Raw genomic sequence first — 26829 nt, forward strand, 5'->3', positions numbered from 1 at the left:
AACCGAAGTCTGCTTGCAGGCACCCGGCCTGCCACAAGGAGTTGCCAGAGCATGGTGAGACAAGGAAATCCCAGCCGGCCGAACCCTCCCCTAAGCCGGACAACGACGGGCCAATTGTGCGTCGCCTCATGGGTCTCCCGGTCACGGCCTGCTGTGACACAGCCTGGGATTGAACCCGAGGCTGTAGTGACGCGACGCAGGGCCTTAGACCGCTGCTCAACTTGGGTGGCAAGCTTAAGATAACTTTTGTACTCGTTTATATTATGGTGTGTTTGTTGCCGATTCTGAATTCCACTGTTACAAAATGTGCTTTATCACAGAATAGATTGTTGATGTTCACTATAGAATAACAAAATTGATATCACACAAGTTACATGTGGATATGGTGAAAGAAAACAACAAGCAATTGTTGAATCTCCTTTTTAGCCACCGTAGTTTACTAACAATGTCACATAAAAAAGCTGTCAAATCCATCAACCTGGGTTTAAACCAGAGCATAATGAATTCTCCTTTGTGCTAATTCAATTTGCATTGAAACTTGATCCCAAAAGTCTTATTTGTTTATAGAGGCAGCATGCGGACCACTGTACGAGGAGACAAAGCAGTGTCTCTCTTTAATTGCATTGTTTTGCATCTACATTCTCGTCAGAGAAGTCTCCCCCCGGGTGCTGAGTGTTGTAAAAAAAAATAAAGTTTGGCTAGAGCTCAATTTTCATTTCTCTTGTTAACAATTTGTACTAGTTGGTGAGCAGAAAGGAACGAAAGAATGGGCATTTTCAGATCGCTGTTTGGTGCATCCACTTGAACTAGGGAAAGTTCAGGTACAGTAGTAGCACTCTGCAAATCAACACTACATCGTGTGGCTGTCGTCAACAAAGTTCCCCTGTGAGTGTTGTATTGCTGTATGGGCTGCCTCTTGCACAGCACTCGCACCCTAAAAATGCAGAGGTTGTGAAAAAGAAAGGGGGAGAAACCCTAAAGAGCTGAATAATTCAACGGAGATCAATAAGTCACCGTGCTGCTACTTGTCTCTCCTTTGTGATGCAGATGGGACGTAAAATGCAGGAGCTAGCTAGCTCCCTGTAGAGCTGGAGGTGCAGGAGTCTCTTCCCCTGGAAATGTCACCGCTCCCTTTATTTTATCAGATGGCCCGACGTTCATTTGTTCGGGGGTTGACTCTTCATGGCTGGCTGCTACCTGTCACACGTGGAGCGACTGTAAGAGTGTGAAGAGCCAGAGCTTTGCGAAAGGGGAAGGGAAATCACTACTCTACTGTAGCAGAGGCAGGAATGCATGATCAGTCTCTCTCTCTCTCTCTCTCTCTCTCTCTCTCTCTCTCCGTCTTAACTCACCTGGGTGCTTCTCCAAGAAAACGCTTGTTCAATCACTGTTCACCTACAGGGATACTGTACTGTGTGATCATTTGGCTGTGGTGAAGGTTGCATCCTCTTCTGTGCTCTTTTATTTGTTAAGGCTCCACGATGACAGTACAAGAAAAGGACAGTTGTTGAAGGTTTAGCCTCGGGATTCCCATATCTGTTCTGGTGGCATGAAAAGATCAAAACGAGAAATCTAGAGGGTTACAAAAAAAAGTAACCTTAAGTGACTTATTTGGTACTTGTCATGAGCACATAACAAAGACACGCAGTACCTTGAACCTTCTAAACATCCTTCTCTATATAACCTGAGTAGAGAATAAATGCCATGTTCTCTGTCAAACATGCTGAAAGCACAGTAAGTCCTCACTAACTGAAAAGAGAGGAGTGTGACATTAAAAAAAAAACTTTTCCCATTCAGCTCAACCTCAGCCGCTGCCCCAGCCAACCACCTCTGCGCAGGGAGAGCCCGACGAGGGAGGGGAAGAAACTGCTTCTGCCAGCAGTCAAAATGACCACCAATCCTCCACCGGCCTGAGTAACGGCAATGGAATTCGCCGGCAATGTACCTGTGGGGTGGAGCAGCATCCATCGCCCGGCGTCTCCCAGAAGATGCAGAGCCAGCTTCGTTCCAGCCTGTCGGTCAACAGCGACAGCAGCAGACAGAGTAAGGGAAGCTCCACCGGATCCCACAAGCCTGGGACATTACCAGAGGGTGAGTTATAAGTACTGGGCGCCGACTGTACACACACATACTCTGTCTTATATAGAACACACTCTCTCACTAGGAGGTAAGTACTGTGCTCCAACTTAAGGTCATTAGAGTCACTCACACACTAATAATCACACAATGAACACACACATCCTTCATCTGCTTGGCTTGACTTTCCCCTAGCACTTCATCAACACCTTTAGGGCAGGTCTTCCACCATTTAAAATGCTATTTGTGGAGGGGACAGAATAGACAGTCAAAAATGGACAGATTCTGTCGGTTGTCTTATTTTAATGATGAAAGTACACTTTCATTTGGTCAAGGCCTGCTTCCTATGGCTTTATTTTACTCAACAACAACCGAAAGGATGGATTTTAGAATTCAGGAGGAACCATCATTTTCTCTGGTGTTGTGCGGAGGTGAGTGTAATGAAGGTGATTGGTGTTCTGAATGACTAATGGTCAGTAAGGTGTGACCCGCTAATGAGGCTGAGCCGCCCAGGTTGCCTGCGAAGTGTCATCCCTCCTTTCATACCTTCCTCCCTCTGCATGGGCTCATGTCTGTCCTCCAGTCTCCAGCCCCACTGTGGCTCCTCATTAACAGTGGCTCTGTCTGTCTGGGAGTTACACACGCACACATCCTCTTTTTTATCTTGTAACAGCTGTCTGCTATCTGCTATCCATTATCTAACCTGCCTGCTGCTCCCTGCTTATCATCACCTCGTCTCGGACTCCTCTCACTTTGTCTTTTACTTTGTCTTATAGAGGAAGAGGGAGTAAAAATAAGATTGGATGATAGGAAGTGTGATACAGTGAGTTCCAAAAGTATTGGGACAGTGACTTTTTTTATGTTAGCTCTGTACTCCAGCACTTTGGATTTGAAATGATACAATGACTGAGGTTAAACTGCACACTACCAGCTTTAATTTGTGTGTATTTTCGTCCATATCGGGTGAACCGTTTAGAAATTACAGCACTTATTGTACATAGTCCTCACATTTTAGTAGACCGAAGGTATTGGGACAAAATTCACTTATGTGTGTGCAAGTAGTCAAAAGTGTATTATTTGGTCCTATATTCATAGCTCAGAATGATTACATCAAGCTTGTGACTCTTACAGACTTGTTGGATGCATTTGCTGTTTGTTTTGGTTGTGTTTTCAGATGATTTTGTGCCCAATAGAAATTAATGGTAAATAATGTGTTGTCCTTCTGGAGTCACTTTGATTGCAAATAAGAGTAGAATATGTTACTAAACACACCTTCATTCATGTGGATGCTACCATGATTATGGGTAGTCCTGAATGACACCCTCAAATGACAGCTTAACAACACTTTAACCTCATAGTCATTGTGTAATTTCAAATCCAAAGTGCTGGAGTACAGAGCCAAAACAAAGTACTGTTGGAGCTCACTGTGTGTTTTTTATATGGATTGGGGAATTTGAGATTGTCTTCACCAAGGTTACGCTATTTGAAATATGCAGCAGATTGGCGGTAGGGCTAAGACTAACAAGTGATAGAGTTCCCTATAAATATAAGGTATGATACAAGTTAAATATTCTCCAATGATGTATTCCACCGGTGTCATGTTTTCTTCCACGTCTTAATTGGCAAACTCAAATAGCAGCAACAGTTCAATAAGTCTGTCTCATTACAGCTTTTGTGTTGCTTATTTTCCCGACTTGTGTTTTCTAAAGTCAATATGTTCACACTCAAGTATTTATTTCCCGGCGGAAAACAGCAAGCTGTTGTGTTTTAATGTTTACATGGATTACCATAATCTGTTTGCCTGTGAAATGAGCTACCAAACAGCTCCTCTGGAAGAGGACCTAGCTCAGGGGATTCTACAACAGAGCATTCTTGGCACATGATCTCTAGCACTGAAATAAAGCTGTGATAAGTTCTGTATTTCCTACTGACTGAAGAGTTGTTTACCACTCGTCTTTTAGTCAGGCTGGGGGTCGGTTGGGGCCTTTTTTTGTGTAATTTTTTTAATTTTTTAATCAATTATGATTTGAGCTCCTTCAATACTTTTTAAGGGCTTTGTGGTGACTGATTTGGAATGCTTTCTTTGCTCTGTAGTCTGCATGCTCTGTCGTCACACCTTGGTTTGTGTGTATATTCCCCATAGCCACAAGTTTGACCCTCATTCATGCGTTATGGACTTGCACTGTAAAGGCTACTGCATAGGGGTGGGCCTCTCCTCTCAATCGCTCTCCCTCACCCTCCCTCTCTCCCTCCCTGTGCTTTTGGCAGGCAGCTAGGCAGTATCCTGGCCCTCCATCCAACAGTCTCTCTTCATTTTGAATGTTTTCGTTTTGGCTCGATGGTGTGCACCCATTCCAGCTTGTTTTATGTCATGCTGCTCCTCTTTTTGATGTGAGCCTTTGGAGTTTTTTTCTTTCTCCAGATGTCTCAAACAATTTCCTCTGATGCGCTCGCCGCTGTTTTTGGCCCTCCAGAATCTGGGCATCTTCGCCGCGGCCTGACATTAAACATGAACGATCTCTCGCTGAGGCGGTGTCAATTTCCGCCGTATTTTTCTTTGTGGTAGGAGAGATGTCTGGCGTTCTTGTGTACATGACCCAGCCCCCCTCGCCCCCTTCTGTAAGGGTTTTCACTAATCGCTGCTGTTGAATCATACATCCAAGTGAATAGCTAACTAAGATGCCCTAACTGCTTGACGCTATGGCCAGTATTTAGATCATTTTGTATCAGAACCGTGTACTGTTCTGGTACTAGCTTAATTATTGCCAGGCGTCTTTCAAGGTTTGAGAGGCTTTGAGGTTTCATCATTTGACATTGGCAAAGTTCTGCTCATTCCACTTTCTCCAGTAGTACACAAGCGCTTTCAGTTCTAGAATACGGTGCACAATATGTATAGGCACAGTATCATGAATTCATGATTTTTCAGTAACTTAATGCCATCGTTTCAAATGCTGACAAATGAAGCGTTTCTTCGAAAGTGTCGCCGTTGTAGTTTGCCTATGATTTAGCTGCGTTCAAACATCTTTGGGAACACAATCATATCGTTCCATGTTGGCATTCTATCTGGTTTGTATCTGATACAGCGCCACTGGTCAAGCTTTGCCTGTGTGAGGGAACAGGGGGAAAAAAACAAACTTTGATTCCTCAAACATGAGCATTCAGCATTCCTCAGCCCGTCCCATCCTCTCCTCTTTTCCTTCTCCTTCATTCTCTTCCTCAAACCCAGTCAGAAAGGAGCCCTGTCTTTCTGACAGGCTGAGGATGGTCTGATGAAAGTTCTGAAAATGCACTCTGTTTGTACTGGCATTTTTCTGCATCCATAATCCATATCTTGCCGCTCCAAAGCTCTGCTGGGCTGGCTCTGCTGGGAGAGCCGTCTCAGCTCCTTGCATGGTACAGAAAACAGCCCGGCAGAGGAGATCTGTGACGTAGGACACAGGACTTAGTACAAAGCTGTTTATTCATTTCAACTAACATTGTTTAAAATGCTTGCATGTGCTTTGATTTTTAAAAATGTCTACATGTTCTTTGCTTATCGTTTTGTCTAAATCTGTTGTCCGTCAATTTTTTTGGTTTCTACTGTGTACCACCTGATTTTCATGTAACGGCCATTAGTGCATGACATCACTTACATTCTGAACAAAAACCGGAGGAATAAATTCCATAAAATAAAACGACAGCTGTCTCATTGGTGAAGCAGAGGGGCTTTCCATCCGTTCATTGGAAGACAACAGTGATTTGGCGTCGTGCTCCCCAGCCACGTAAAAGGTCGAAGAAGAGGTTGAATGTTAATCAGTGATGAGGAAAACGGCAGCATTGGCACAACAATTTGCCAGGGAGAAGAGTTTGGACTTTGCTAATCAGCTTTACGTAATCATGTCTGCATTTGCATGATAATGCCCCAATTATTTAGAAAGCTGCTAATCAAAACTCAAAAGTGGAATTCAGTCCCTTTTGGAATTTTCCCTGATTCCATTTGGCCCTCCTTCCTCCTCCCTGCTTAGTCTGCACCTTCTACTCAGTTTACACTCTCTTATGCACCTGAATGCACGCGCGCACACACACACACACACACACACACACACACACACCCAGTCATGGACACAGTTTCATCCATAGAGACAATATTCTACTATTGACTATTCTACCGTTGTTCCATTTCAATCTGTGGTTTTGTCTATTTTGCAAATTATTTTGTCAGTTAATAGTGATATTCTTATCTTGCCCTATTTACTGTTAGGACATTATCATACTGTATGTGTCTGAGTAATTGGCCAGTCTGATTTGTGACTGTATAACTGCCTGAGCCCTGCTCAAGGCTTCTGATTACAAAGGACCCAGGGATTAACTCGCTCTGTTCCAGGCAGGGGTTTTAATCAGATTTTTCCCACTGGCTTTTAATAGGCTTTATTTCTTGTTTTCTGTTTGTTTTCTTTGTATTTGATAATGTTTTCTGTGTTTTTTTTTCATGCATCCTTCATCCTTTTTCATCATCCTCCACCCGTCTCTATGGACATGGTGTGTGTTGGACCCAGACTGCTGTGTCCACTGCATCCTGGCCTGCCTGTTCTGTGAGTTCCTGACCCTGTGCAACATGGTGGTGGCCCAGGCTAGCTGTGGCACCTGCACGTCGGAGGTCTGCTGCTGCTGCTGCGCAGAGGACATGGGAGACGACTGCAACTGCCCCTGCGACGACATGGACTGTGGCATCATGGACGCCTGCTGCGAGTCCTCCGACTGCCTGGAGATCTGCATGGAGTGCTGCGGCATCTGCTTCCCCACATAGGAAGGGCCATGATGGGATTGGGAATGATGGCCGTATTGCTACTGTAACCTGTACTTTACACTCCAGCAGAGGGAGGGAGTGGGGGAAAGTGTGTGTGAGTTAGCATATGTGCGTGTGTACAAGTGCGTGCCTTCGATATAAGCCTACACAGAGACATCTGTTAATCTACACTGGGCCTCTCTGCCAACATGGCCAAGCAGGGGCCAAAAATAGTTTAGAAATGCTTTTGTTACATACCACAAGTATAAACATGTTGTTTTAATTAACCAAAGTGTGTTTACTGTTGACAAATATGTTAATCAGCTCTTTAAACAGTATTACTTTAGATGCCTTATTGGATAGGAAGATCTCTATCATTTCAGGAATCCTATCCGACTGACATATTTGCCTTTAAAAGTGTTCTTCTTTTTTCGACCAAACTGTCAATTCCTGACGCAAAATCAAAGGAATACATATTTTACTTTGATATTTAGCAGCCTTTTAGTGTGTTTAGTAGAGGTTGACCGATTATGATTTTTCAATACTGATACCGATTATTGGAGGACCAAAAAAGCCGATACCGATTAATCGGCCAATTTTTATTTATTTGTAATAATGACAATTACAACAATACTGAATGAACACTTATTTTAACTTAATATAATACATCAATAAAAATCAATTTAGCCTCAAATAAATAATGAAACATGTTCAATTTGGTTTAAATAATGCAAAAACAAAGTGTTGGAAAAGAAAGTAAAAGTGCAATATGTGCCATGTAAGAAAGCTAACGTTTAAGTTCCTTGCTCAGAACATGAGAACATATGAAAGCTGGTGGTTCCTTTTAACATGAGTCTTCAATATTACCAGTTAAGAAGTTTTAGGTTGTAGTTATTATAGGAATTATAGGACTATTTCTCTCTATACGATTTGTATTTCATATACCTTTGACTAATGGATATTCTTATAGGCACTTTAGTATTGCCAATGTAACAGTATAGCTTCCGTCCCTCTCCTCGCTCCTACCTGGGCTCGAACCAGGAACACATCGACAACAGCCTTCCTCGAAGCAGCGTTACCCATGCAGGGCAAGGGGAACAACTACTCCAAGTCTCAGAGCGAGTGACGTTTGAAACGCTATTTGCGCGCACCCCGCTTACTAGTTAGCCATTTCACATTGGTTACACCAGCCTAATCTCACCAGCCATAAACAGTGCAATGCTTGAAGCACAGTAAAGAGCTGCTGGCAAAACGCACAAAAGTGCTGTTTGAATGAATGCTTACGAGCCTGCTGGTGCCTGCCATCGCTCAGTCAGACTGCTCTATCAAATCATAGACTTAATTATAACATAATAACACACAGAAATACGAGCCTTAGGTCATTAATATGGTCGAATCCGGAAACTATCATTTCGAAAACAACATTTATTCTTTCAGTGAAATACGGAACTATTCCGTATTTTATCGAACGGGTGGCATCCCTAAGTCTAAATATTACTGTTACATTGCACAACCTTCAATGTTATGTCATAATTACGTAAAACTCTGGCAAATTACTTTGCAATGAACCAGGCGGCCCAAACTGTTGCATATACCCTGACTCTGCGTGCAATGAACGCGAGAGAAGTGACACAATTTCACCTGGTTAATATTGCCTGCTAACCTGGATTTATTTTAGCTAAATATGCAGGTTTAAAAATATATACTTCTGTGTATTGATTTTAAGAAAGGCATTGATGTTTATGGTTAGGTACACGTTGGAGCAACGACAGTCCTTTTTCGCGAATGCGCACCGCATCGATTATATGCAACTCAGGACACGCTAGATAAACTAGTAATATCATCAACCATGTGTAGTTATAACTAGTGATTATGATTGATTGTTTCTTATAAGATAAGTTTAATGCTAGCTAGCAACTTACCCTGGCTTCTTACTGCATTCGCATAACAGGCAGGCTCCTCATGAGGCAGGCGTTGGACTAGTTAACTGTAAGGTTGCAAGATTGAATCTGTCGTTCTGCCCCTGAACAAGGCAGTTAACCCACCGTTCCTAGGCAGTCATTGAAAATAAGAATGTGTTCTTAACTGACTTGCCTAGTTAAATAAAGGTGTAAAAAATAATAATAAATCTGCAAAATCGTTCGTCCAAAAATACAGATTTCCGATTGTTATGAAAACTTGAAATCGGCCCTAATTAATCGGCCATTCCGATTAATCGGTCGACCTCTAGTGTTTAGTCAGTACTGTATGACACTGTAATAATGTTGATGTTTCTGGGATGTGTTTTTCCTACTCATATTAATACACCTTCATGACACACATTCATGAACAATATGCGTCAACCGATCAGAACAGCCGTAGTTCTAGTCCATATCTACTGTAGTTTGCAAAACCTATACATATTGAAAAGCTTCATGTAAAGAAAGTTTGAAGATCAGCACTAAATCCGGGAGATTAATGTATACCTTTTCTGTTAATAATGTATTTAATCACTTTTTGTTCTGTTCCATTTAAATGATGTAAATGTACATGCTTTGTAGGACACATTTTAGTTGTCTTTCGGGTTCAAGTGTGCTTGAATTACTTACAAATGAAGCTCCATTACGTATAACCAATGCTAATCTCGGAAACCTAGAACTAAAATCTCCTTCGCTTGTTAGTTGTCCCATCCCAGTGTCTTTTGACAGATGTTACGATACCATTTATGCTATGTAGTCTAATAGCAAAATATCTACCTCCTGTGTCAACAAATCTCTTTGAGAAGGAGTGATGGATCACAGGCAGGGTTAACTACAGGGTTAACATTGAGTTAAAGGACATCTGGGTTGTCAGGCTTTGGAGTATGCTGCCATTGCTGTTATTAGATCAGAGGAGATTTTGATTTAGGCCTACCGTCAGCAGTTCACTCCAGATATGCGTAGTATTAATCTTGTCAGATTGTTCCTGATTGTTGGCCTGATATAACTAATGCTTTAATTAACATTTGAGTTATGCTGTAGCGTGTGCCCTTACGCAATGTTAAAGCCATATTGTTGGAAATAATGGTTTTAGTCTATCCTGAAGACTCTCACCATGGTTTTCACCTGTCGATCTTTCAAGACGGGAATATACTGGATATACATTGGAAATACTGGCTACCTGGAATATACAAGGGCTAAGAAATTTGTCCGACTGGTGAATTGCACAACATTTTCATATTGTAGGAAACAATGTTTTTACATTGACCACGACCAATTATTTGCTCAGTCTTACACTCCACTTTGATTACATACTGTACGGTACGACGGTTACTTCTGTGATGTTATTTTGGCATGTATTTGGGATACTGCCTCCAGTATTACCACTTCAACTGCACTCTTTAGAAACAGAAAGTGATAAGGAATTATGACATGGCTGACCCTGTTTGCCATAAGCGGCTTTTGGATTACAAGTGAATGACTCGCAACACAATAAGGGAATATTCTTGACTGTCAGTCGGAGGAGAAGAGAATCCTAAACTAATGCGCAACATTTTTTTTTTTTCCCCAGCAGATTTTTTTTCTCGTCTTAATTCTGTGTATCAAGTTGAGTTTGTGGTGAATCATTTCCCTCGGCCTCGAAGAAAAGATTTGCTTTGATCTTGTTTTAGTGATACTTAAAACGGGGACTCATTAGTGTGTAGCTATTCTAAATGGTAATGTTCCTCCTCTTCACACCATCAAAAGATAATGTGCTGTCAAATCTTAGGCTTGCTTCTCTAATGGTGGATTGTTATTATGTTTAAAGGAGTTGGAAGGACACCTCCGCAGCCGATAGCGTTCCGTCGCACTCTGTATGAAACGAAGCCGCAGACCTCTTAACGTTCGTATGACAAACTAACCACAGTCTTCCTCTGGATATGCAGGCCTATTAACAGGAACAACACTATAGATAATGTGAAGACATAGTATTTACATGTATTTATCTTTTTTTTTTCAAACTCGTATGTTTTTATATTCTGTCCATGAGTTGATGTGTATGTGATATACTGTACCGTCTTCACCGTTTCTATCTTCTAGAAGACCTCTTTTCACTGCATTTAGCATACAACACACTTTGTAGGCTGTTATACATGAATTCAGAATCATGTCTGAAATAATAAAACACTTAAAAATAAGTATGAATGTTGTAAATGTACTTTTATTACTTGTCTTCAGAGTTGCTATGAGCCGTTGTGTAACACTTTCCTGGCATGGAAGCAGATCTGTTGGCACTTTAGCCAACTGTTTTGTCACTCTTGTCATGCCGTACCTAGCTTTGGCATGAGATTAACAGGATGAACACATGGCTAAAGCACATGAAGTGCATTTGGAAGGTATTCAGACACCTTCACTTTTTTTTCACTTTGTTACATTACAGCCTTATTCTAAAATGGATAATGTTTTTCCTCATCAATCTACACACAATACCACAAAGACGAAGCAAAAACAGATTTGTTTAGATTTTTACAAATGTATAACCTTTTTTCTTTTTAAACGATACGTTATTTACTCTAAGACACAATTGAGCTCAGGTGCATCCTGTTTTCATTTATCATCCTTGATTTTTCTACATCACCAATGGTCAATTCAATTGGTTGGACATGATTTGGAAGGGCACACACCGGTCTGTATACGGTCCCACAGTTGACAGTGCATATCAGAGCAAAAACCAAGCCACGAGGTCGAAGGAATTGTCCGTAGAGCTCCGAGACAGGATTGTGTCAAGGCACAGATCTGGGGAAGCGTACCAAAAAACGTCTGCAGCATTGAAGGTCCCCAAGACTATGTTGGCCTCCATTATTAAATAGAATAAGTTTGGAACGACCAAGACTCTTTCTAGAGCTGACCGCCTGGCCAAACTGAGCAATCGGGGGAGAAGGCCCTTGGTCAGGGAGGCGACCAAGATCCCGATGGTCACTGACAGAGCTCCAGAGTTCCTCTGTGGAGATGGGTGAACCTTCCAGAAGAACAACCATATCTGCAACACTCCACCAATTAGGTAATCATGGTATAGTAGCCAGAAGGAAGCCTCAATAAAAGACACATGACAACCTACATGGAGTTTGCCAAAAGGCACCTAAAGGACTCTCGGACCATGAGAAACAAGGTTCTCTGGTTTGATGAAACTAAGATTGAACTCTTTGGCCTGAATGCCAAGCATCACATCTGGAGGGAACCTGGCACCATCCCTACCGTGAAGCATGGTTGTGGCATCATCATGCTATGGGGCTGGTTAGACGCTACCCATCCAACCTGACAGAGCTTGAGAGGATCTGCAGAGAAGAATGGGAAAATCCCAAAATATAGGTGTACCAAGCTTGTAGCGTCATACCCAAGAAGACTCGAGGCTGTAATCGCTGCCAAATGTGCTTCAACAAAGTACTGAGTAAAGGGTCTGAATACTTAGGTAAATATTATGTTAAATTTTGTCCTTAAAGCAACATTTTTTTTTTTTTGTCATTGTGTAGATTGAGGAAAAAAATACAGCGTTATTCAAAAAATGGATTAAATTGTAACAATGTGGAAAAAGTCAAGGGGTCTGAATACTTTCGAATGCACTGAATGTCATATGTACTGTACATCCTTAATTGGTTGGCAGCAGTCAATGTGTGGTGGTCTCCAAGTCAGGTCTGTGTGCTTTCTACTTTGAGCAACTCTATTAGCTGGTGCTCTGTAATTATACTGTCTGCTTTCCAAAATACTTATGAATTGGCAGTTAGTTACAATATTATGCAATTTATAGTATTATAGTATATATTTTTTTTATCCAACTATATTGTAACATCAAATGACACCGGTGTGTCATGTGGGAGGTCAGTAGTATGACTACGGCACTGACCAGAGACCCTATGATACTCTGTTGCGCTACTGTCCTTTTTCATCTTTCCCACTATTCATCACTGAGACAATAGGTAGTCTGTAGTACGGCTCAGTGTGGCTCCCCTCTGCTCTACTCTCTATTAGAAAGCCTCTCACATAGACGCAGCGGAGGAACACGGAAACACGGCCACCAACACTCAGCGAGGTTAGCAGGGACCATGGAGACCACGGGGCCCCCTGCCGGGTAGAGCACAGCACTGACCTTTGACTGACACAACCTCCTGTTAACCTCTCAATTAACCCCCACGCCTAGCCCACCTGGGTGATGGCAGGCGAACTCGCTGAAAGCTAACAGAGACAGGGAGGATCATTCCCTTTTGTAATTTTCTGCCCGGATACACACTGCCCACGAAATTACCATCTTATTTCACTAATGCATTGTAAAATATCATCCCCGGCACCCGAAACGCCTTTCATTACTCTTTTTATCACATAGGAGTTTGTTCTTTTTTTTTTCTCCTTCTCTTTTTTTTGGAGAGGAAAATACGTGAAAACCCCAGGTGTATAAGTGTGCGATGACCTTTTCACAAAGTCACCCACCTTTCCCGTCCTTTTAATCAGTCCCCCTCTGTTCCTGGCTGTGCGAGTGCCTGTAATGTCACAATTAAGACGAATCCATTGTTTCTGTTTTCAGTCTTAAAAGTTGGGGCTTCTTGGACCTGGGGTCGTCGCTCTTACAATATTAAATAAGTCAGAGTGCCTTGCCACCCCTCTTTCTCTTCCTCGCTCTCTCGCGCGCACGCTCTTTCTCTCTCACTTCCTTCCTCTCCTTTCTGGGTGGGATGGAATTGTCACTTAGAAAATGAATGTCTGCTGCCCTTAGCCATGAGAACAAATTTATTCTGTCACTTTTTATTGCATAAAGGGACGGGGGTTTAATGGTGTTTTTAGTTGCCTCAGTTTCACATTAGAGGTGGACTTCATTCACATGTTGATAAGATTAACCACACCGGTAATTATATCGAGTACAAGTAATTTGATAGGAAACGAGGATGGGTGCATTACATGGCAATTTGCCAGAGAGGACTATCTTCCAAATGGCTCCAGCTATAGTACTCTTATGTTTAGCATTACAGTGGGATTTGTCTGTTTTTGTGTGCTTTTGTACTGCTGTCCTTTTCAGCCTGTGCAAATTTAAACCTCGTTACCTGGTAATTAGAACAGAGACGCAGCATGTTTGGTAATAAGGCACATCTCATGTTCCATTTCACTTATGAAGCTGGGGTATTTATTTTATTCTCTGCCATGGCTAGGAACACCATGCAAGCCCAGTGTTGCACCTGCTCCGAACATCACATGTAATGATGCATAATGCAAGCAACATCCTTTCTTCTCAGAGCCCCGTGTCAAAGTTTGAAGGACTCCTGCTATTTAGGCTTGTAGCGCGGTAGAAAATAAAATGAGACAGATCTTTGCGGAGGGGGTAAGCAAGAAAGAGGGGCGGAAAAAAGAAGAGTTCAATTCATGTCACTCTCAATTAATCTCCTCAGGTAGTGGCCCCATTAGGGTTCACACACGCGGGCCCGGTTTACTATGCAAATAGGGTCATTACCTGGAGAAGTTAATTGAGTCTGACACAGGGCCAGAACGGTGAAATCACGTGATGTTTATTTGCTTGTTTTGAAAATGCTTGAGAATGTGGCTAGAGTCTGCACACATGAAAATTATATTGATGGATTAAGATGAAAAGATAGTGGAAGTCACGTAAAAGGGATTTTTGAGAGAAAGTTTTTTTTATTTTTTTTTTATCATTTTGATGGATGATTATTTATAGAAATGTCTAGATATCTGAGCCTTTATAGATGTATTTTTAACATGCTGATTTGATGTATGTGCATTTAATGATGTATAAACGCTTTTATATTTAACATGAAATATTCCTCCATCACCTCACATAGGATATCACTGTCATACAATTCTTGTACAAAAATATATTTTTTGCAGTTTTTCTAAACTATAGTTACCTACAAAACAGACATCCAGAAATTAAATGTAAATGGTTAGATTTGTATTATTTTTTAAATTTTGCGCAGCAACGTGTCATTCTACTCATACCCTAAATATTTAAAGACCCCCTTCACTAAAGCTTTGCTGATGTACGAGGGCATCTCACTGTGCTTAATCTCTCTGTTACCTGGAGGCGCTGCTGACAACATGTAAAGACAGCAAGAGCCAGGCGCTTATAAAGATCACGAGCTGAGCCCAAAACCTGCCAGATGAATGGGGCGCAGAGGTTCAAAGTTTCTGCCACTTGACTCTGTGAAGTGGGGACTGACAACACCTGCCTGAGAGAATGAAAGGAAGAAATGAAGGAAAGAAAGAAGGCAAGGAGGGATGGAAGGAAATAGGGTAGACACATTGAGATGTTTTCAAATCATTTCTGCTCGATTGCACAAAGTGCACCCCCACCCATTACAGCCTTCTAGCCCCCCACCCCACCCTCTGGGTTGTATCTGTAAGTAAGCGTGCATGTAAATGGACCATTTGTGTCAAGGCCTGTCAGCTTGTTTCCTTTGTTTGGGTGGGGGGGTAGTTTAAGACTGGTGGGCTGCGGGCTCAGGCCTCTGCACTGCAAGTGAGACATCAGACTAAAGTTGTGCACTTTCAACTTTTTTTTTTTCCTTCCAAAGGCAATGGACCGTGGGAGAGGCAAATTGAGAAGGACGTGTGGAACAGAAATGCCTGTTTGTTTTCTTGTGCACGGTCCTTGAACTATAAATTAGATGTCACCATTGTTACCCGTCATTTACTGATGTGGATGTGTTGTATTTTCTCCCCGGGTCGCTGGTTTGATTGTTTGATCTTAACATCACTTAAATGAACGGCTCCAAGTGGCCTCCAGTCATCTCGTTAGGATTGACAGTTTGTTTGGAATGCTGAGTGCTTGCTTCATTATACTCAGGGTATTTACAACCAGGTAATGCTGCCTTGCTTGTCAAAGGTATGTAACTAACTAATGCAAACTAATATCAGATATGTACAGTGCGGTATCCCTCAGGGCAGTTGCCTTGGGCCGTTACTCTTCTATTTTTACAAATTACTAATGTAAAACATAAATTAAATGCAGTCTCAAATAGCCACCTGTCCCTTTCTAATAGCCCGGTATTGGCCCACATTTAAGCTAATAAATGCCTGTTTCAAATAAACACTGAGTTTAAATGAATTGTTTAAGATGTTACCATGAATTGGTTGAGGTTTGTCAGATTTGTTACATTAAATAATTCAGTAATGACAGCAAAAATCTGTTTTTATCACCAGTGAGAAACTGAAATTGGCTGCTAACAGCTGAGAAATGCCAGCTAATTGGCAAGCATAAAAAGTCAACTACTTACAGACCCCTAGAAATCGTCTGATCACCCTCTAGTGGCGAAAGTAAGAACTGTTAAATGCACAGTCCATCGTCAGGTTAGCAGCATACCACCCTGCATCCCACTGCTGGCTTACCTCTGAAGCTAAGCAGGGTTGGTCCTGTTCAGTACCTGGATGGGAGACCAGATGCTGAAGGAAGTGGAGTTGGCAGGCCAGTAGGAGGCACTCTTTCCTCTGGTCAATAATAATAATAATAATATCCCAATACCCCAGGACAATGTGATTAGGGACATTGTCCTGTGTAAGGTGCAATCTTTCGGATGGAATGTTAAGCGGGTGTCTCATGGCTTCCAATTGGCTCAATAATCACCCCCCCCCGCTGTAACTATTCACCAGGTTGTTGCTGTAAATGTGAATGTGTTCTCAGTCCAATTTACCTGGTAAAACAAATGTAAATGTTGGAATTAAACAATGAACTATGCAAATGAGCCAACATTTTGTGCATTAAGGAAATAGAAGCATGGCTCTAAGTGCCTGTTGTGTTCAGTGATTTAAGGAAATAAACACCTGGGCTATTAATTAATGTGCTGATTTCACACTCTACACATCAGCACCTACAGCCAGTTAAGTCATTGAGACTCTTAGCAAGGAGTTACAGTCAGTGTCAGAATGGGTAATTAAGAATAAACTGTTCTGAAACATAAAGCGTTGTATTTGGTTCAAAACATTCTCTTAGACCTAAACCTCAACTGGGGTTGTACGTAAAGAGTGTTACCATTGAACATGTTGAAGAAGCTGAACTTCTGAACTTTTTTGCAAACTTGTAAATAAATAACCTTTGGTAAACTCCAAGCGGGCTGTCGTGCCTTTTTACTGAGGAGTGGCTTCCGTCTGGTCACTACAATAAAGGCCTGATTTGTGGAGTGCTACAGAGATGGTTGTCCTTCTGGATGGTTCTCCCATCTCTACAGAGGAACTCGTGAGCTCTGTCAGAGTGACCATTGGGTTCTTGGTCACCTCCCTGACCAAGGCCCTTCTCCCCCGATTGCTCAGTTTGGCCATGTGGCCAGCTCTAGGAATAGTCTTGGTGGTTCCAATCTTATTCCGTTTAAGAATGATGGAGGCCACTGTGTTCTTGGGGAGCTTCAATGCAGAAGAAATGTTTGGGTACCCTTCCCCAGATCTGTGCCTCCTCATGGCTTGGTTTTTGCTCTCACATGCACTGTCAACTGTGGGATATTTTATATAGAAACGTGTGTGCCTTTCCAAATCATGTCCAATCAATTGAATTTACCACAGTTGGATTCCAATCAAGTTGTAGAAACATCTCAAGGATGATAAATGTAAACAGGATGCATCTGAGCTCAATTTCGAGTCTCATAGCAAAGGGTCTGAATACTTATGTCAATAAGGTATTTCTGGTTTCGCTTTGTCATAATGGGGTATTGTGTGTAGATTGCAGTGGATTTTTATTTATTTAATCTAATAATAAGGCTGTAACATAAAACAATGTGGAGAAAGTCAAGGGGTCTGAATACTTTCCGAAGGCACTGTATACCACCTTTCCAACAAGTCAGTTCGTCAAATTTCTGCCCTGCTGGAGCTGCCCCGGTCAACTTGAAGTGTTATTGTGAAGGAATTGCGGATGAATAATGGTCTGGGGCTGTTTTTCTTGTTTTGGGCTAGGCTCCTTAGTTCCTGTGAAGCGAAATTTTAATGCTACAGCATACAATGACATTCTAGACAATTCTGTGCTACCAACTTTGTTTTAACAGTTTGGGGAAGGCCCTTTTCTTGTTTCAGCATGACAATGCCCCTGTGCACAAAGCGAGGTCCATCCAAAAATGGTTTGTCGAGAGGTGTGGAAGAGCTTGACTGGCCTACACAGAGTCCTGACTTCGAACACCTTTTGGATTAATTGGAACGCCGACAGCAAGCCAGGCCTAATCACCCAACATCAGTGCCCGTCCTCACTAATGCTCTTGTGGCTGAACGGAAGCAAGTCCCCGCAGCAATGTTCCTTATCTAGTGGAAAGCCTTCCCAGAAGAGTGGAGGCTGGTATAGCAGCAAAGGGGCACCAGCTCCATATTAATGCCCATGATTTTGAAATGAGATGTTCGAAGAGCAGGTGTCCACATACCTTTGGTCATGTAGTATATGCATATTGTGTAGAGTATTTTTTACAAAATATAGCTCGTATTTAATTTTTCATTTTGAATTTAAACCTCTTCGGGATCAGTGTCCCTACACTGGGACGGTTGTTGCTAATGTTGTTGCTAATGTGACGATAATGACGTTGTAAGTCATATCCAACTTTCCAGGACATAGACATGTCATATGTGCGGAAAGCTTAAATTGTTCTTAATCTAACTGCATTGTCCAATTTACAGTAGCTATTACAGTGAAAAAAATACCATGCAATTGTTTGAGAAGAGTGCAGAACAACAACGTTTATCACAGAACTTGGTTTGATACATTCACCTCTGAAGGTAAACAATGTACTTACATTCAGTAATCTTGCTCTGATTTGTCATCTTGAGGATCCCAGAGGTAAAATGTAGCATAGCTTTGTTTGATAAAATCCATTTTTATATTCAAATATAGGAACTGGGTTCTAAAGTTTGAAACCCTGCTGTTTCTGGCCCCACACCCACCCCGACCGGCAATCTAGATGTGTGTAGATTAGTGTCTTTTCTGTAGGGAAGCTAATTTTCAATCATATATGACCTCTCTGAGAGTGTGTAAACTTTAATTTGTTATTACATTTTCAAGTACATAAAAAAATGATATGGTATCATTTGACCAATTTGGGCAGACTTGATACAACATGTTGTGCAGTATTGCAATACTTCACTGGATCAGTCTGAACTTTCCAAATACACTGCTGCCATCTAGTGGCCAACATTTTAAATTGTACCTAAATGCCAATATTATATTATGGCCTGTCTCTTGCATCTCAAAGATGATGGAACAACAACAAAAAAATAGAAAACATGTTTTTTTGTTTGTATTATCTTTTACCAGATCTAATGTGTTAATTCTCCTACATTAATTTCACATTTCCACAAACTTCAAAGTGTTTCCTTTCGAATGAAATCAAGAATATGCATGTCCTTGCTTCTAGTCCTGAGCTACAGGCAGTTTTTCAAGATTGTTCTTAAAAATACAATCTTCGCTTTATTACGTATCCTATTTTCAGATCAATCATTACTTTGCTCCCATTTTTATTCAATAGTAAATAGACGGAATGTATAAATAATTAGCATAATTAACATTCATGTTACTCTGTAGATTCTTCATTGTAGAATGTCTTCCATTTTAAAACTATCACTATGCAACAATTTACATTTACATTTAAGTCATTTAGCAGACGCTCTTATCCAGAGCGACTTACAAATTGGTGCGTTCACCTTAAGACATCCAGTGGAACAGCCACTTTACAATAGTGCATCTAAATCTTTTAAGGGGGGTGAGAAGGATTACTTTATCCTATCCTAGGTATTCCTGAAAGAGGTGGGGTTTCAGGTGTCTCCGGAAGGTGGTGATTGACTCCGCTGTCCTGGCGTCGTGAGGGAGTTTGTTCCACCATTGGGGGGCCAGAGCAACAATGCTATCAGGCTTTTAGAATCCTGACAGGAGATGGAACATCATATCTAATGGTGTGTAATAACAAAAACTTTTGTGTGTGTGAATGTGTAGATACACACCAGGCTGGCATTACACCCTCCCCCACCCCGAATAAGCCCAGCAGAGTGACTATACACAGGCTGGTAGTTAAGAGAGCGTAGTTTACCTCCTCCCATGCAGACAAAAACATGGGCGGATGGATAGAAGGTCTTAATACTACCAGCCCTGTGCTGCTATAGGACTCAAATTTCTGCTTGGAGCAGCCCTCTTCACATTGAGTTAACATGACTGACAAGTGAAGTCTCATATACACAGAGGCAAACCCACACACACACAGCAATGTGGCTGCACATTCAGAAAGGCAGTACAGAGATGAATAAATGCCTACTATGGTTTTAGATGAAATGTAATAATTGATCAATCGCCGTATACCTATTGAGTCGTTTCATATAGCACTTTTAACAATGCATTTCTAGTCTTTCAATCTCACTGTAACAGAGATACCACCCACCGTAGGCACACATCTACACCTGAGACTCTCAACTCAGACGCATCGCCTTGATGTGTTTGTTTCCTTGTCAACCCCTTAATCGTCTCATCCAAAGTCAACAAATACATCTCTGTTTACATCCTTGTTTACCAACCGTTCGTTAACAACCTGTCACTGTTACCCACAAGGGCTTTGTTTGTGATTGTGAAGTCAGCACCATAACATAAAGAAGGAATCTGCAGGTTTCGCGCATGTGTAACCTAGGGGAATAATAATATGTGAGAAACTTTGCAGGTGTATGTGCATTGAAACACCTGTCTTCACACTTGGGACAGACCTCTTTGTCTCAACGTACTCAATGAAAATACCATGTATTTTATGGCCCCATTAGTAGTACTGTGTTGCAATTATGTTCATGTGAACTCTGTGACCCAGCCTCTTACTTGATTGTTTGTCAGTGCTGTGTAGGTGTTCATTCGTTTCTACGGTAAGATACTTAATTTATTAGTTGTCTTTCACACTGTTATCTCTTCTTTTTATCATCAGTTAATCAGTACCTCATCTTTAGGGTGTGTTTTTTAATGATTTACTTCATGGATAAGTCTTCTATATGTTTGCTACAGTTGAAGTCGGAAGTTTACATACACTTAAGTCGGTGAGGACTTTGTGCAAGTAATTTTTCCAACAATTGTTTACAGAGAGATTATTTAACTTATAATTCACTGTATCACAATTTCAGTGTGTCAGAAGTTTACATACACTGTGCCTTAAAACAGCTTGGAAAATTCCAGAAAATGATGTCAAGGCTTTAGAAGCTTCTGATAGGCTAATTGACATCATTTGAGTCAATTGGAGGTGTACCTGTGGATGTATTTCAAGGCCTACCTTCAAACTCAGTGCCTCTTTGCTTGACATCATGGGAAATAAAAAAAAAAATCAACCAAGACCTCAGAAAACAATTGTAGACTTCTACAACTCTGGTTCATCCTTGCGAGCAATTTCCAAACGCCTGAAGGTACCACGTTTATCTGTACAAACAATAGTATGCAAGTATAAACACCAGGAGTATAAACACCATAAGTATAAACCAAGTATAAACAACATAAACACCATCTCTAGGAGATGCGCTCTGTCTCCTAGAGATGAACGTATTTTGGTGCGAAAAGTGCAAATCAATCCCAGTAAATCAAATCAAATTTTATTTGTCACATACACATGGTTAGCAGATGTTAATGCGAGTGTAGCGAAATGCTTGTGCTTCTAGTTCCGACAATGCAGTAATAACCAACAAGTAATCTAACTAACAATTCCCAAAACTACTGTCTTATACACAGTGTAAGGGGATAAAGAATATGTACATAAGGATATATGAATGAGTGATGGTACAGGGCAGCATACAGTAGATGGTATCGAGTACAGTATATACATATGAGATGAGTATGTAGACAAAGTAAACAAAGTGGCATAGTTAGTGGCTAGTGATACATGTATTACATAAGGATGCAGTCGATGATATAGAGTACAGTATATACGTATGCATATGAGATTAATAATGTAGGGTAAGTAACATTATATAAGGTAGCATTGTTTAAAGTGGCTAGTGATATATTTACATCATTTCCCATCAATTCCCATTATTAAAGTGGCTGGAGTTGGGTCAGTGTCAATGTCAGTGTGTTGGCAGCAGCCACTCAATGTTAGTGGTGGCTGTTTAACAGTCTGATGGCCTTGAGATAGAAGCTGTTTTTCAGACTCTCGGTCCCAGCTTTGATGCACACCTGTACTGACCTCGCCTTCTGGATGATAGCGGGGTGAACAGGCAGTGGCTCGGGTGGTTGATGTCCTTGATGATCTTTATGGCCTTCCTGTAACATCGGGTGGTGTAGGTGTCCTGGAGGGCAGGTAGTTTGCCCCCGGTGATGCGTTGTGCAGACCTCACTACCCTCTGGAGAGCCTTACGGTTGAGGGCGGAGCAGTTGCCGTACAAGGCGGTGATACAGCCCGCCAGGATGCTCTCGATTGTGCATCTGTAGAAGTTTGTGAGTGCTTTTGGTGACAAGCCAAATTTCTTCAGCCTCCTGAGGTTGAAGAGGCGCTGCTGCGCCTTCTTCACGACGCTGTCTGTGTGAGTGGACCAATTCAGTTTGTCTGTGATGTGTATGCCGAGGAACTTAAAACTTGCTACCCTCTCCACTACTGTTCCATCGATGTGGATAGGGGGTGTTCCCTCTGCTGTTTCCTGAAGTCCACAATCATCTCCTTAGTTTTGTTGATGTTGAGTGTGAGGTTATTTTCCTGACACCACACTCCGAGGGCCCTCACCTCCTCCCTGTAGGCCGTCTCGTCGTTGTTGCTAATCAAGCCTACCACTGTTGTGTCGTCCGCAAACTTGATGATTGAGTTGGAGGTGTGCGTGGCCACGCAGTCGTGGGTGAACTGGGAGTACAGGAGAGGGCTCAGAACGCACCCTTGTGGGGCCCCCGTGTTGAGGATCAGCGGGGAGGAGATGTTGTTGCCTACCCTCACCACCTGGGGGCGGCCCGTCAGGAAGTCCAGTACCCAGTTGCACAGGGCGGGGTCGAGACCCAGGGTCTCGAGCTTGATGACGAGCTTGGAGGGTACTATGGTGTTGAATGCCGAGCTGTAGTCGATGAACAGCATTCTCACATAGGTATTCCTCTTGTCCAGATGGGTTAGGGCAGTGTGCAGTGTGGTTGAGATTGCATCGTCTGTGGACCTATTTGGGCGGTAAGAAAATTGGAGTGGGTCTAGGGTGTCAGGTAGGGTGGAGGTGATATGGTCCTTGACTAGTCTCTCAAAGCACTTCATGATGACGGAAGTGAGTGCTACGGGGCGGTAGTCGTTTAGCTCAGTTACCTTAGCTTTCTTGGGAACAGGAACAATGGTGGCCCTCTTGAAGCATGTGGGAACAGCAGACTGGTATAGGGATTGATTGAATATGTCCGTAAACACACCGGCCAGCTGGTCTGCGCATGCTCTGAGGGCGCGGCTGGGGATGCAGTCTGGGCCTGCAGCCTTGCGAGGGTTAACACGTTTAAATGTCTTACTCACCTCGGCTGCAGTGAAGGAGAGACCGCATGTTTTCGTTGCAGGCCGTGTCAGTGGCACTGTATTGTCCTCAAAGCGGGCAAAAAAGTTATTTAGTCTGCCTAAATGTTGCGCGATTTTTAACAAAATGTTCAAAAAAGTAGAGGGTCGACTGAAGAGGTTAACAATTCAAAAACTGAAAAATTGGGCGTGCAAAATTATTCAGCCCCTTTACTTTCAGTGCAGCAAACTCTCTCCAGAAGTTCAGTGAGGATCTCTGAATGATCCAATGTTGACCTAAATGACTAATGATGATAAATACAATCCACCTGTGTGTAATCAAGTCTCCGTATAAATGCACCTGCACTGTGATAGTCTCAGAGGTCCGTTAAAAGCGCAGAGAGCATCATGAAGAACAAGGAACACACCAGGCAGGTCCGAGATACTGTTGTGAAGAAGTTTAAAGCCGGATTTGGATACAAAAAGATTTCCCAAGCTTTAAACATCCCAAGGAGCACTGTGCAAGCGATAATATTGAAATGGAAAGAGTATCAGACCACTGCAAATCTACCAAGACCTGGCCGTCCCTCTAAACTTTCAGCTCATACAAGGAGAAGACTGATCAGAGATGCAGCCAAGAGGCCCATGATCACTCTGGATGAACTGCAGAGATCTACAGCTGAGGTGGGACACTCTGTTGTCCTATGGACAATCAGTCGTATATTGCACAAATCTGGCCTTTATGGAAGAGTGGCAAGAAGAAAGCCATTTCTTAAAGATATCCATGAAAAGTGTTGTTTAAAGTTTGCCACAAGCCACCTAGGAGACACACCAAACATGTGGAAGAAGGTGCTCTGGTCAGATGAAACCAAAATGGAACTTTTTGGCAACAATGCCAAACGTTATGTTTGGCGTAAAAGCAACACAGCTCATCACCCTGAACACACCATCCCCACTGTCAAACATGGTGGTGGCAGTATCATGGTTTGGGCCTGCTTTTCTTCAGCAGGGACAGGGAAGATGGTTAAAATTGATGGGAAGATGGATGGAGCCAAATACAGGACCATTCTGGAAGAAAACCTGATGGAGTCTGCAAAAGACCTGAGACTGGGACGGAGATTTGTCTTCCAACAAGACAATGATCCAAAACATAAAGCAAAATCTACAATGGAATGGTTCAAAAATAAACATATCCAGGTGTTAGAATGGCCAAGTCAAAGTCCACACCTGAATCCAATCGAGAATCTGTGGAAAGAACTGAAAACTGCTGTTCACAAATGCTCTCCATCCAACCTCACTGAGCTCGAGCTGTTTTGCAAGGAGGAATGGGAAAAAATGTCAGTCTCTCGATGTGCAAAACTGATAGAGACATACCCCAAGCGACTTACAGCTGTAATCGCAGCAAAGGGTGGCGCTACAAAGTATTAACTTAAGGGGGCTGAATAATTTTGCACCCCCAATTTTTCAGTTTTTGAATTGTTAAAAAAGTTTGAAATATCCAATAAATGTCGTTCCACTTCATGATTGTGTCGCACTTGTTGTTGATTCTTCGCAAAGAAATACAGTTTTATATCTTTATGTTTGAAGCCTGAAATGTGGCAAAAGGTCGCAAAGTTCAAGGGGGCCGAATACTTTCGCAAGGCACTGTATATTCTTTGGTCTAATGAAAGAAAAATATAACTATTTGGCCATAATGACAATTGTTATGTTCGGAGGAGAAAGGGGGCGTCTTGCAAGCCGAAGAACACCATCCCAACCGTTAAGCATGGGGGTGGCAGCATCATATTGTGGGGGTGCTTTGCTGCAGGAGGGACTGGTGCACTTCACAAAATAGATGGTGTAATGAGGATGGAAAATGATGTGGATATATTGAAGCAACATCTCAAGACATCAGTCAGGAAGTTAATACTTGGTGGAAAATGGGTCTTCTAAATGGACAATGACCCCAAATATACTTCCAAAGTTGTGGCAAAATGGCTTAAGGACAACAAAGTCAAAGTATTGGAGTGGCCTTCACAAAGCCCTGACCTCAGTCCTATAGAAAATTTGTGGGCACAACTGAAAAAGCTTGTGCAAGCAAGGAGGCCTACAAACCTGACTCAGTTACACCAGCTCTGTCAGGAAGAATGGGCCAAAATTCACCCAACTTATTGTGGGAAGCTTGTGGACGGCTACCCAAAACATTTGACCCAAGTTAAACAATTTAAAGGCAATGCTACCAAATACTAATTGAGCGCATGTAAACTTCTGACCCACTGGGATTGTGATGAAAGAAATAAAAGCTGAAATAAATTATTATTACTATTATTCTGACATTTCACATTCTTAAAATAAAGAGGTGATCCGAACTGACCTAAGATAGGGAATATTTACTAGGATTAAAATGTCAGGAATTGTGAAAAACTGAGTTTAGATGTATTTGGCTAAGGTATATGTAAACTTCTGACCTCAACTGTATAAAGACCTTGACACTTCAAACCAGTTAGTTTAAAACCTGTTTCTGTATGTGCCTGCTTCTTTTAGACAAACAGCTGCAGCTGCAGAGACAGGATTGTGGGGCGGAGGAGCTTTCAGATCGTATTGCCATAGCTCATATGTTCTAGGTGATGAAGTGTTGATATCTGCCCTTAAAGAAGTGGCCTGCAGACATTCACACACATTTGTCTTTCTCCTATTTTTTCCCTCACCCCATCCTTCAAAATTCAAACGCACGTAATAAAGAGAAATATTCCTCATGCCTGCCTGGCAAGAATATTCATGATTCGGCTTCCAGGTTAAAAATGTATATGCAAATGTGCCTACATTAGAGCATGCATAGGTTGTTAATAAATGAACACGTGGCAGAAATAATTCAGTTTTAGCGTGATGCTCCTTGACGTGAACTGTCAGCTGTCGCATTGTTCCAGATTGAACGTGACTGAGGCGGCAACACAGTGCAGTGAACTGTGATGTTTTAGTGTACCTAACTCTCAGGGCTCAGTCTGAGAGACATGCGCGCGCTCAAACACACCCACTGAATTGGGATGTTTTAGTGTACCTTACTGTTAACTCTTGGGGGTCTCTCTGCCTCAACTCCTGACTTTTTATTTTTCTTGTTTCATTCTGAAGGTGTAACAGTCCCCTTTCGCTGAATGTTCTTCTGAATGATTGCGTCTGCTTACAAACACAGCATCCCACAGCCTTGTTTATGCACAAGCTAAACCTTCATGTGAAACAAGACACTTCTGGGGTTAAGCATCTGTGGCTGAGATTTGTCGCCAGTCCAGAGATGTGTTATGTCTAACGTTAAAAACGTTAATTTCAGCAATTAGAAGAATTAACGCGTAGTGAACAGTAAGAACTGTGTGTTTTTCCTCCTCAGTTGCTGTGGCAGCCAAACTAAGCCCCTGATTGGAGGAAGCTTTAACGTCTTGACGTGCCAGCATGGTGTGAAGAATGGCACTTCTCTTCTCCTCGCTTTCTCCCATCCCAAAGATTTACATAGTGGAATCCAAGGACTGGCACCGTGTGACAATCTGTTTGTGTAGCTCTATGTGCAAGATGTGTGTTTTAATAAGCACCAGTTGTTCAAACACTCCTCTTGCCTTAGCGGCGTATCCTTAAAGACTATGGCCCTATCTTTTAATGAACTCCC

The 26829-nt window shown here is 42.1% G+C and overlaps 1 protein-coding gene across 1 annotated transcript in view; it reads left to right on the plus strand.

The window, feature by feature from the left end:
* The window catches only part of LOC115106926 (myoD family inhibitor domain-containing protein), a 28823-nt gene extending 17847 nt beyond the window's left edge, over positions 1 to 10976 (plus strand). Inside the window, exons 4-5 of the mRNA XM_029630138.2 lie at positions 1798 to 2091; positions 6612 to 10976. Of these exons, the coding sequence (XP_029485998.1) occupies positions 1798 to 2091; positions 6612 to 6862 (545 nt within the window). The 3' untranslated portion in view covers positions 6863 to 10976. The remainder of the gene's footprint in view (positions 1 to 1797; positions 2092 to 6611) is intronic.
* The last annotated feature ends 15853 nt before the right edge of the window (positions 10977 to 26829 follow it).

Source organism: Oncorhynchus nerka, linkage group LG23, assembly GCF_034236695.1.
Source record: "Oncorhynchus nerka isolate Pitt River linkage group LG23, Oner_Uvic_2.0, whole genome shotgun sequence".
Lineage (NCBI taxonomy): Eukaryota > Metazoa > Chordata > Actinopteri > Salmoniformes > Salmonidae > Oncorhynchus > Oncorhynchus nerka.